We start from the raw sequence: 12,310 nt of genomic DNA on the forward strand, positions 1-12,310 counted from the left end.
AAATGGCCTCATGACTTCGTGCTCAAACCAGCTTTCCTCCCCATTCAGGATGTGTACATCCTCATCATTGAAAGAGTGTCCACTGGCTGGTAAGTGTCAATAGGAAACTTTTTGGGATTTGCTTACCTGGATGATTGAGCACGCATCAAGACATTTCACATTTTTACTACTCAAAACAATACTGAATTTATACTTCTTTATACTTGGTCCTTAGAATTATATTGCATGAAATAAATGCAAAATGTCCAACCGTTATGAATAAATAACAATTATATTTATGTAAGTCTATGGGACATACAATATATGTAAAACATGAACAAGTGTTTTTCCTTTCTTTTCCATAAGTTCCCTCAAGTCTGAGGGGAAAACAGTATTTAGCAAGGTTTCAAATGATGTAAACATCCAAATAGTTCCTTTTAAAACTGAGCTTCCTCAATAAAACATGCACAAACGAACAATAAACCATGTAAAGAAGCAGACTACAAGTTCAAGCTTGTCTCAGCCTCAAACTCATCATGTGACAAGCATGTGTTCGACCCCTGAACTGAAGACAGGCCTCTTACACATGAAAACGTGCATAAACATGCTAATTTATTCCTGATATTGGTAATTCCTTATCATCAGCAGATTAGACTTGAAACTCTCAAGTCTCCAGACAGCTGATAACAAACTGGCTAAACAACAACAGCTGGTTAAAAACTAACATTATAAGCTAACCAGCTAATGTTAGGGCAAGTGCCCTAAAAACACAGTTTTCCTCTGATAAACAGTTTGATTACATTCTCACATTGTATGAGAGAGCAGACCCTAACAGAGGCTCAAAGCACTACTTTCTGACAGAAAAGTTAAAGATATCCTCAAGAACTCACCTCAGAAATACTGCCATAGGACAGAATTTAGCATTGCTGTCTCGTCGACTCTTTTTGGACTCCTTTCACAAAGGTCTTCAGCCTCTTCCAAAGCAAATAGACATGGATACATATAGACAGCTGAAATAAACAGGGGATTGACAGCCTAGACTCACTACAGATAAACAGTGGCCAGAGCTGATTGTTCTACAGCAGCTACTGTAGCTAGGATTATGCACTTGAATTGAAAGGGTAACAAAATATAATCCAGTTGACTGCAATTTACTGACATCTAGTGGTGAGGTTTTACACACTGTACCTTTAAAATAATCCCAAAGGTGAACTCCAGACAGTCTCAAAGAATCAAGTCTGTCTGAATTTGTCCTTCTTTAGAGATCGTTTAAGTTTGTATCAGTCAGGCTCTCACTATAAATCACATCAAGAGCAGAAAATAACCACTCACTAGCTCCGTTCTGGTGTGAGAGTAGCACAACTGGACATCATGCATACCTTGTGCTTTCAGGTAGCTGCTGAATAAAAACAGCAGATCAGAATGCACTGGCTCCTGCATTATCACACACAAAAACGTAGTGTAATAGCCAGAGAAGTTCATGGACACAGCGCATGTAAGGAAAAAAGGGTTGTATCTTAAAGAAACACACAGTTTGTATCTTTGAGTTCTGACAAATGTGTTTCACATATTCCTTCCAAATAAAAATAACACTCAGGTGGCACTCAGTTATTTTTGCCTACGCCAGCTGTTGATGAGCACTGAACCATTGCGCCAACATATTTTATGGCGAGGGAACAATGCAGTTAAAAAGAGGATCTATTTGTAAAACAGGATCCAGGGCAACCTAAACCTAAGACTCTCTCTGCATGATCAGTCATTGTGATCTTTGTGCACTGCTGTTACAATTATTAGAGGTGGCGTTATCTCAAATGGACAAAATGAAACTGGGACATTAGTAATATAAGTAGGCGGGACATTTTAATACTGAAATTTCTTATATTTTTTGTTAGCACCTGATATTTCAAGAACCAGCCGTTTATTGCAGAAACATGCATGTATCAAATCGTTCTTACTGTAACTTTTATCAAATGCACCATACTGTTTCCTACATTTCATATTTATAATGAAAAAGCAGTTTGACTGAAACACATTAGTGGTTGATGTTTGAACATGAACATGTTTTGCTGGTTGCTAAAAAAGCATGTCAGGAATGTAATCTTCTTCTGCTTCCCATACCACGAGTGACTGCTCAGGTTTCTATCACAGACAGTATCACGGTTCATATGATGGACACAAAGCTGTGAGATCCTGAAGGGTCATAAAAGTGTGCACAAACAGCAGCTTTTCTTTTCATGTGCAGCTTCAGGCTCCTCAGGAGGAGGCGCGTCAGGAGCAGATGTTTCCTTGTACTCTGACACTGAACCGCTGGAGGTGGACAAAAGCCTGCTGCACACCAGGTCTGCAGCTTTTCCATCCATCAAGGACACGTCTGTCACTGTTTTCTCTCTTAGCGACATATCCCCGTCTTCATCATCATCTATGAGCACAAACTCCTTGAGATAAACCATCCCCACTCCGTGGAGACTGCGGCTCTCTGCTGACTCCTCCGTACTGCGTCCATCCACAAAAGTCAGAGTTGAAGTCTCTGTCAGGGTCTCATGTGGGTCTGTTGAGTTGTCTTCTGGCCCCGAGTAGCCCTGGCTGCTTGACTCCATCGTCCTTATGAAGCTCCTGTGGCCAATCTCGTCTTTCGTGCTGCGCTTTTCTTCGTGGCTGATGGAGTTGATGTCTGGAACGTTGGCACTAGCTCGGCTGGAGAGCTGGTCTCTCCTGGGATGAGAACTGTTTTCTGCAGCATGACCATTTCCAGAATGCATCTTGAAGGCCACCTTCTCATAGTCATGGTAGACCTGCACACTGCTGCTCCCTGTTGGGGAAGAAATGGGGATGCTGGCAGTGTTTCCTTTTCCTTGCTTCTTCATGTAAATCTGCCTTTCACACTGAGACCAAACAAAAAACTGGAGGTTAGCCTCTGACCTTAGAAACTGTAGTCTGTTCACTGAGGATGACTGCAAGACTCAGCTCAATATTATTTATGTAACACCAGCTCACAACAACAGACACCTGGGGCTGGTTTATTTTGTGAGCCCAAAACAATATAGAATAATCCAGTAAATAGGCCTTCCTTTTTTTTAACAATATGAGAATATTTAGCAAACAATAAATACTAATATAATCATTTTAAGATTACTACTACATAGTAAACAAAATGGTCTAAATGAATAAATTATGACATCCCTGCTTTTGGAGGGAAGCTTATTGATTTTATGAGTCTGCATTGTATGTAACGGGAAAATTGTTTTTGCTTTGCAGATTCTAGAAAAAGCAATACAGTTCAGTTTAGGAGGCCACATACCTTTGACCCAGAAAACTGGGGTTTGTGCCCTGAATTGTATCATTATTTTATGTATATTGTGTTCATTCTTTTTTAGTTTTTTAAGACTTATGAAATCTGTAAAAAAAAACAAAAAGTCTTTGTTCACCTGGACGGGTATTTTATCTTTTAGCTGTAATACAACTGTATGAATCTGATGAATTTCCACCAAAGAAATTAATTGATGCCAATGTCAAGAAAGTGTCAAGAACATGGCACTACAAAATTACTGGCCCTCTGACGTCTGAGGGTCTGTGAAGATCCATCACAGGAAACAGTGATGTGCAGAGCATCACCTGACTTGAACTGCTTCCCACAGAAATGCTCCAAACTCCTCAAACAAACAAACTGGCATCATGACCAACATGGACACTGATGGTGCAAAATAAGCATATGTTTGCATCATGTATATTAAAATGCTTGATAGTATAATTAAACCCTCTGACAGGAAACAGTTGTTTTCTCTTGAAGGGAAGGAGTATGTAATCGTTTCCATTTGTTTGTCTGTCTGTCTGTTCGTTATCGGTCCAATGACCACAGTTTTAAAGATATCATTTTTAATGTTGTCTATCTAGACTGGCTAAATATTTGACCTTGACCTTCACTGTTAGTGCCCACAATCAAAGTTGACCTTGAAAGAAATAGTCAAGAAACCATGGCTGGTGTCACATATCTAGTTATTACTAAGGTCTGAATAAAGGTGCTGCTACATGATTTGAGGTCAACAAAATTTACCCCTACTTTATTTATTTAATTTTTGAATTATTAATGCACAATTACAAACTGACTACATCATGCAGTTACATTATAGTACAGTGTTTCGCTAACAGTGTAACTGGGGCAACAAATAGTGGACTTGTTTTATGCGCTGGCCTCTCTGAATAAATAAAAGAAGCCGTTACTTTTAAAGGAAGCAAAAATAACCTGAATTCCCGAAGGACCGGCTCTGTGAAGGTGGAGACAGATGAAGGCCTCAAAAGTGCTTTAACAAACCAAGGAAAGTGAGTGTTTGATCTCTTTTAAACACACCTTCCTCCTCCCCTGCTGCCACACAGAAACATTTCAGATGAAGTGATAAAGGCACTGCTCATCAGAGCATCCTGGAAATCTGCCATCCTACTTATGGGTGTGGAATGCTGACAGATTCGTGTCAGTGGGCAAATCTTCAAGCTTTAGTCCCGTTTTAAAGAAAGGACAAGCGCAAACAAATGCAAATGGGAATATGCAATAAATATGCACACTGGAAACTGTATTGAAATACTTTTCTAGAGGATTTATAGCTCTGTGTGCTAAATGCACTGCACTCTGCACAGGAGCTTTACAAACTGACCCTCTTACACTTGACTGACTCCTGCAAGACAGAATTGGGACTCTATAAATGAATAATATCTGCAGTGTACATGTTGGAGTGGGAATGCTCCAGTTTGTAGAGGTGACTGAGCAAGAACAAGAACAGATGAAAAATAGATAATGTTTTAAACACGTTCATTGGTTTATGGCTTTAGCTTCACATGGCTGGCGACTCCTTTTGTCTCAGCAGTGAGTACGAGCAGCCTGGGAGAAGCGTTATCTCTGGGAGGAGGAACTATGTGGCACAGCCAGGAGAAAATGGACAATAATTTAATATCACAGAGTTGACTTTTTAAAAATGTTGGGCAGTATAGAGTACACTTAATGTATGATGATAGCTATCTGAACGCTAACATTACTTAAAACTGTCCTTTACACATCAAACACACAATTGATGCAACAATGAACATCCACATTTCTGTAAAAATACACATCAATTTAATAAAAACATGCCTTTACCTTAAGCTTTTTAAGCCTGAACTCTTCCCCGGGTCGATGTAAGGAAAATCACAGGGCATAGATGGGATGATCAAGCAGGCTTCCTCCTGCTCTGCTGTGCCGCTGGCAAAACTGATGTCTCCTGCTTGCAGAGTATTCCTTGTGGTCTACAAACAAGAAATCCTTCACACACGCCCTCCCCTCATCGTATCCACTACAACTGCTCACAGCTGTAGCTGCACAGAGGCAGACTCGACGCACTCACACCAGAACCTGTGTGTGCGTCTCTTATTTTAAACTTTGTGATTTTCTAATGGATTGACCTTTATATTGATTCTGCTTCACATGTTAACCATCCAGAGTTGACTTTTGAGTTTTCATTAAATTAGAAATAGCAAAAAGGCAAACACCACCCAAAACAAGGAAATGAAGAAAGGTTAATTTATTGCACATTATTTGCCATTTTGGAGAATATGCTAACGTGCTTATGCGCAGACAGTTAATAATAACAATATTAAAATAGACACCGCTTACAGTGAATACAGGCTCTTTTCAGCTAGTTTTTAATTAAAATCAAAATGTCAATCTAAAGTTGGCGCTAACTTTTACTGGACCTGGCAGTGAAGTCAGATTATACCTGCAGTCCCTTCCTGAATTCTTGTTTACGCAGAACTACAACAGACACTTGTCCTGATTTTGTCCTTTTAAAACGCCACTTTTTTCAATCCCATGCACTGAACGTTTTCTAATATATAATACAGGCTCTAAGTCTCCGTGTTAAATATTGTGACAAATCCTTGAATTTAAAAATTTCAGCTATTCAACAAATATTGTGAAGTAAAACAAACAAACAAACAACACACCCCTTTCAAAAAATTCTTTAAAATTAAGACTGTGACCTTACAATAATGACTAAATTGGGGATTACTTTATTTTTTTCAGCGAAAGAGAAGGCTCAAAGGAGATGCCACCTGTCAGAAAATGTATTTCTTATGTTGAAGGAAAAACAGTCTTTAAGATTATGTTTGACAACAATTTGGTGTAAACTAAATAAAGCTCAAACAAGGAATGCAAGAATATTTACAGCAAACCCTGAGGAATGCACCAGAGTCATGTGTTAAAGCACCAGGTGCACTGATGCAGAGGACACTCAATGTTGAAACTGCGTCTGATCTTTCACAAGTGATTTCTTATTTTCCAGCAGGTTTTTAGGTCAGAGGCGGTTGTGCACGGGAACTGTGCACCGCACCTCTAAATTAGAAAACCAGTGCTTTCTACTCTCTGTTCTTACTCTTATTGTCTGAGAGAGCAGCTGCTCTTTAGCTTTTTGAGACATTTTGACTTGTCACAAAGGGAAAAGCACATAAATAAATCAAACGATGCCTGAATACCATTTAGCTGCTTTAGCCTCAGGGTCCTGACATTGTGCATGCTGCCATGGTTTAATGGGACACTTTAACTCAGCGGTTCCCAAAAGTTTTTTGCTAGCCCCCCTTTGTTTTACAAGAAAAATGTGCGCGCGCGCACACGCACGCACAAACACATCCTCCAACCACACACACCCATATTTTGCTCCATTGCGGTTTATTTCACACCTCAAACATTTAGTAAACAATTAAGCAAATACAAGTAATCTGCAATAAATTACAGGTTGTAAGAAAATAAACTACTAACTCTTTAACGCTACGTCCGCACCTGCGCGGGTATTTTTGAAAACGCAGCTGTTTCGTCCACACGTAAAACGGAGATTTTTTAAAACTCCTTTTTTGCGTTTACGTGTGGACGAGGAATACAGAGTTCCTCATGCAACGTCAAAGGTATGTGCCTTTATTCACGTCACGCTGTGCGCCACGTTATTGTTTACATGAGATGAATTGCAGAATAGCAGATAGTCAGATTAACAATATTTTGTCTCTATCTTCAGGTTTTACACGCTTACACACACGCAGTTACTGTCCCTCTATTTAGAAAGGCAGAGGCGTCACGGTGTAATTATTTTACATGTAGTTGTTTTTTTTCCTGTGTAATAATATTCAACATTGTTATCAATACATTTTTCAAAAATGCCTCTCTGTGCAAAATGGGTTTAAAAACATAAACAACTGTGGATACTGTTTGTCCGTGATTTGGAGAGCCCAGCGCTGCTCCCAATGATGGGAAAACTAATTCTGCAGGGGAGACCTACCTCGGCACTTGTGCAGGTGAAACCAAAGGGCAGATATGCTTCACCATATTTTCTAGTCTTTGGCTTAGAATGAAGTTGGTTTGGAAACATATTCAGTGATGCTTCATCTCCTGCTTTGCGTTTGTGTGGGCGCCCCGTGCTAGCAGTGTCCAAGCATCCCCCCCCCATGCAATGACTCTGCGCCCCCCCTAGGGCGCGGGCCCCACACTTTGGGAAGGTCTGCTTTAACTGATCAGAGATACAATTAATGATATTATTACTCACAAGGAAATACCTGGAAACACCTTATCTGCTTACTGGTAAGCACTGAATGGTAATATAGTATATAAGTAATATTTAGTCAGAACAGAATGAAAACATCCACAAGTGTGCTCATTTATTCCTCATTTATTAGACACACAACTCTCCTCTGAACAGCCGACAATGAGCCGACAATGAGCCGACTAAACGAAAACAGCTGGTTATGAGCTAACTCAATACCAGCTAACGATAGGATCAAGTATCCTTGAAACCAGCATTCCCTCTGATAAACAGCTTGATTATATTCTCACATCATATGAGAGTTAATTCGCCAAGTGTCTGAATCTACTTCAAAGCAGCAAACAAGAGCAGCTGGCAGACTAACAGCAGCAAAAAACAGCAGCGCTTATGACAGAAAAGTTCAGAAAAGTTTGACATTATTCAACATATTCAAAAATACTGTGTAGAAAAACATATTTGTTTTACACAAACAGTAGTAGAAATACGCCAGCCAGCAGCAGCTGGCTAAATGTAATGGTTTTGATCTCTCTTAGGTGACTAAAACTTTTTGTTCTATAACAGCCACCGTAGCTGAGATTATGCACTTGAATTGGGAGGTGTAAGAAAACAGAATTCAGTTGACTGTAACCTGCCAATCTACTGACAGTCAAACTGTTAACAGTGAAAATCTGAACAACAAATAACAACATTCTTTGTTAATCATCAACACCTAGAAATCAGTCCCACCAGGTGAGCTTTGCCCCCTCTGTGTTGCTGCATCTGAAAGTAGAGGCTTTGGGACTGATGCTTATTTTCGGGTGCTTCCCAAAAACTGACCGTCACCTTTCCTGGAACCAGCAGAGGCTCCTTAAACTGGGCAGTGACGGTAATGGGAGCGGTGATCACTTTAACCCCTGTTGGCAAAACAGAGCAGCTAGCTGACACCCTAGAACAGGACAGAGCCATCCTTCATAGAGATAATTAATACTGTTATCGTCTGATAAATCGCATTACCTTTGTGCTTTTCAATTTCAGCCAAGCAGACAGAGAACATCCAGAGACTCGGTACTCTGTGAGGAGTGAATCTAAAGAGCCTGGCCGGCAGAGAGAGGAGCTTACATGGAAAACTCCATGTACACTTCAGGTCAGGAGTCCAGGGAACTTTGAGCTCCACCTGCTTCAGAGTGTCCGGTGCTGGCTCATCTTTCTCACCTGCCAGAACAAAGATCAAAGTCATGGTGATCAGGTGAGTTAAAGCCCCAAGTGTGCCGTCGCTTTAAAAACACAAATATTCTGAAGGGGAACCACCGTGACACTACTCACTCTCATTTTCATTCTTAGGTGAACATCTGATGGCTTTGTGAAGCTTGTTTTCGGAAAGCAGTGTCAGGATGCTCTCCCACACTACGCATCTGGAGCGGGAAGTAGCAGACAGACAGATGTCCACCTCCACCCCTAGATCAGTCGGCTGGTACCCCAGGACTTGCACCCGCAGGGTGAATGGACCCTTCTTCAGCTCATCGATTGGCTGAAAGGTTTTTAAACTCTGACGCACATGGACAAGACCTAAAAAAAACATTTAAAACACTCAAAGTTGGATAATTTTCTTTTAAAACCTGCAGTACACATAAAATGATGAAGATTGAAATCACTTAAAAAAGTAAATACTGTACATAATTTCAAATGATGGACTAAAAACATTTAAATATTAAAGTTTTTTTTTTTTACTGGGAAAAACACCTTTTTTGGTAAACAATGTAGTCGGTGCACTAAGTCAAGCTTTTTAAAAAATGGTTAGTTTTCATTCCTGTCCTTGTGTTTTCCAGTAAATTTGAATTTTCTTTTAGTTGTGACTGACTGCTTTTGTGAGCAAAGTGAAATAAATGGATAAATAGATACTTTTTGTGGTTTTCCAAGGTGAGTATGTCTTCAGCAAATTAAAATGGCACTTGTGGGGTTCTTGCATTAGCTGGTTTGTCTTCTAGTGAAACTCATTTGAGCCTGCAATACTGGTGCCTTCGCTATTTGTTTGAAATCCATCTGTCCATACATTTTCTACCACCTGAAGAAAGAGCCAACTCTTCACGGGACAAAAGACCAGGAAGGCACCAAGTCCAGATCGTGTGCCACCTTCTGCACTGATCACCTGGCCCCATCTTGACACTGATCTTCAGCAGATCCCTGGAGCAATTCATCACTGTAGGGACACTCTCCAGCACCCCAAGAAGGCTGGGTACTCTGACCTGTAGTTCAACTGGGTAGTGAATCGGGGTTGAATACCCACCTCTGCCTGCTGCCTCTCAACGAGGGCAACTCCGGATTGGTACAAACTCCAGCCCCTGTCCAGCAGACTGCGGTGAGGTGAGACTGACTATATCTAGGAAAGATCTCCCAACCTCTCACCTAAGCTCAGCATCCTTCCCCACCAGAGAGGTGATGTTATATGCCCCAATAGCCAGCCTCAGCAACCAGGGATTAGACATCGCACACGACCATTACAACTTCTCTTGTGGGTGATGACCCCACAGTATGGCCCACTTGGGATCACTACTTTTAAATGTAGCCACAGAGTTTTGATGTAGTATTTTGTACAACAATCAAATATTGAAATCAAAGCAATTTTGGCAATAAAATGTACCCATCAAGTTTCCACTGAGTTGAGATATCAGCAAAAGAATCAGTCTGGTTAAAGACGCCGTGTCATAGAATCATAATACTTTATCATTCCCTGAAAAAGCTCTATAAATGTGTGTCTTGTGTTATCTATGTCTTACCTGCTGGGCTGAGCCTGAAGTTTTCATGAGTTAACAACATAAGGAGAGGTCTGCCGCAGAGAAACTCCGGGAAGCACAGCGGGATGTCTCTGTATTCACTGTCTGGATAATCCCAACCATAACCTGCAGCACTGCAGAACCTCCGCAACAGAGCATCCTCCACCCTTAGAGACACATACACAAACTCAAGAGGACCTGCTCCCAGCTATTTTACAGTTCAAATGCATGCGTAAAACGTTAGGCCGCACTCACCTGCAGCTGACCACTGTATAACCAGCTTCTTGTTTCTCTGTACCGTATAAGCAGCCTGCTCTCCGGGTCACTCTTCTGCTCAGGTATTTCATGTAAACATACGCATCACTCGGAAGTTTGTCGCTATGCAGTTCGGTTGTTTTCAGCAGCTTGTGAGCGCAGTAAACGTGAACGTAAACCAAATACACGGAACATACAGACAGTGAGGCCACAATGTAACTCTGCGCATTCCCCATTATCGATTATAATATCCATGTAGGCTCACAGATACCGCTTAGCAAGGTGAGCTCCAAGTGCATGCAACAGTACGGCAAGCGCCCTGGGACAAACAGTGCGCTTTCGGCTCATCAGCAATGAAACTCGCACTCGGTGACGTTTTTAAAAAAAATCTTTACTGTCGATGCACAATCACTTATTCCACAATTATTTTACATATTTTTCAGAGTATAAATTACAGCTGTTTCATAGTCGGCTCCTCTCACCAATTTACTAGTACAGTGTAAAAATATTTATTTTTGCTTACTGTCTGAAAAGTTCAAACTATTCAGCAATTCGCTATTTATTTATTTATTTTTCCAAAACGAAAGGGAGATGTCACTCTTATTGGCTGCAAAGAGAGCTTAACAAAAAAACAAAACAAAACCATCCAACAACTCATGTATAGAAATATACAAAGAGAACATTCATATCCAGGCTGAAGGGGACATTGTGTCTTCTTCAGTGGTTCCTGAGGTGACGGAGATGTCCTGACTCATCTGTCCCGTCCCCGCTTTTAAACTTCTTCACCCAAATAGAAGCAGCAGTACAATGCAGACTGAATTCACTGCGATCAGCGGCACTGCAGGGGAAAATAAAACATGACATGGTCTGAGCCAAGAGAAGTTAAAATGATCCAAGTCACTCTGTCTGAAGAATACTGAGTGTGTGATAAAGTGGAAACCCACCTCTCATGACTGTCCTGACGGAGCGGATAAGATTCATTAGCTGGACTTTGATGCCTGGTTCATCACCAAATCCCCCGACACTTTGATCCACTCCCCAGCCAACTGAAGATGGTTAAAACGAACGGATTTGTATTAAGTAGAGTGGGAATTAAAAGTACAAAATGTAAACATAGACGAACAACATAAAGTCTTCCTGTCAAATGGATAGAAGGTGGTGTAGCAACTTTAAACAAAGCGAAATCACAAACTTTTGCCATTTAAATTGTTCTATTTGACTAGCCTTTTAGCATTAGCCAGCTTAAATGCTGGGCCAATTCTATACATGACCTCTTGAGAGCCTAATATCTGAATTACAGACACTTACTTTTCCTTAGAAATCTTTCTTCGTGTAGTACAGCGACAGCATTGATGCACAGAATAGCTGCTTGTATAAGAGAGTATAAGGTAAATGCCATCTTGTCTCGACAAGTAGCTAGCTAGCTATATGTTAGCTGTAGCTGGCACTATTTACATCCGGAGGCCGCTCTGCTTTGATTGGTCGTCGGGCTTAGGGAGTGGGCGGGGCGCGTCCAATCCAGAACCCTCCCGTAAGAACTGCTACGGAAGGACTCCATCTGTCTTCAAGCAACAACTTCTGACGTGCCCCACAACTACTGGTAGATATTTGCCTCTTGGGCATTTGTGAGAAATTTTTCTTTTATATTTTTGTAGCGTTTACTCACAGTTTGGTTAGGGTCAGGAGAAGACTATTTCTGTTAAATTTATTTTTAGAAGCTTGTCTGACATAACGCCATAAAGCCAAACTCCCTCAATATACAGGCAGCTGAGAACA

General features: G+C 40.9%; 3 protein-coding genes across 4 annotated transcripts; all 3 read right to left on the reverse strand.

Moving 5' to 3' along the window:
* Positions 1-133: 133 nt before the first annotated feature.
* On the reverse strand, positions 134-7,285 carry LOC113033725 (paralemmin-2). 2 transcript variants are annotated; one of them, XM_026187785.1, is made up of 3 exons: positions 7,269-7,285; positions 5,105-5,250; positions 134-2,861 (listed from the first exon to the last, which is right to left on the reverse strand). In XM_026187785.1, the coding sequence occupies exon 3, from the start codon at positions 2,841-2,843 to the stop codon at positions 2,178-2,180; it is 666 nt and encodes a 221-aa protein (XP_026043570.1). In that variant the 5' UTR covers positions 2,844-2,861; positions 5,105-5,250; positions 7,269-7,285; the 3' UTR covers positions 134-2,177. The 2 variants fall into 2 exon arrangements, with proteins under 2 accessions (XP_026043570.1, XP_026043569.1); XM_026187784.1 differs by lacking the exon at positions 7,269-7,285 and having other exon boundaries at positions 5,105-5,401.
* Positions 7,286-7,639: 354 nt separating this feature from the next.
* LOC113034244 (uncharacterized) lies at positions 7,640-10,856 on the reverse strand. Its single transcript, XM_026188649.1, has 5 exons — positions 10,535-10,856; positions 10,283-10,446; positions 8,832-9,074; positions 8,523-8,720; positions 7,640-8,422 (listed from the first exon to the last, which is right to left on the reverse strand). The coding sequence occupies exons 1-5, from the start codon at positions 10,768-10,770 to the stop codon at positions 8,232-8,234; spliced, it is 1,032 nt and encodes a 343-aa protein (XP_026044434.1). The 5' UTR covers positions 10,771-10,856; the 3' UTR covers positions 7,640-8,231.
* A 48-nt stretch (positions 10,857-10,904) lies between these two features.
* LOC113034245 (immediate early response 3-interacting protein 1) lies at positions 10,905-12,009 on the reverse strand. Its single transcript, XM_026188650.1, has 3 exons — positions 11,843-12,009; positions 11,479-11,580; positions 10,905-11,372 (listed from the first exon to the last, which is right to left on the reverse strand). Exons 1-3 carry the CDS (start codon positions 11,931-11,933, stop codon positions 11,317-11,319), a joined length of 249 nt encoding a protein of 82 aa, XP_026044435.1. The 5' UTR covers positions 11,934-12,009; the 3' UTR covers positions 10,905-11,316.
* Positions 12,010-12,310: the final 301 nt, after the last annotated feature.

Source organism: Astatotilapia calliptera, chromosome 12 (genome assembly GCF_900246225.1).
Source record: "Astatotilapia calliptera chromosome 12, fAstCal1.2, whole genome shotgun sequence".
Taxonomy (NCBI): domain Eukaryota; kingdom Metazoa; phylum Chordata; class Actinopteri; order Cichliformes; family Cichlidae; genus Astatotilapia; species Astatotilapia calliptera.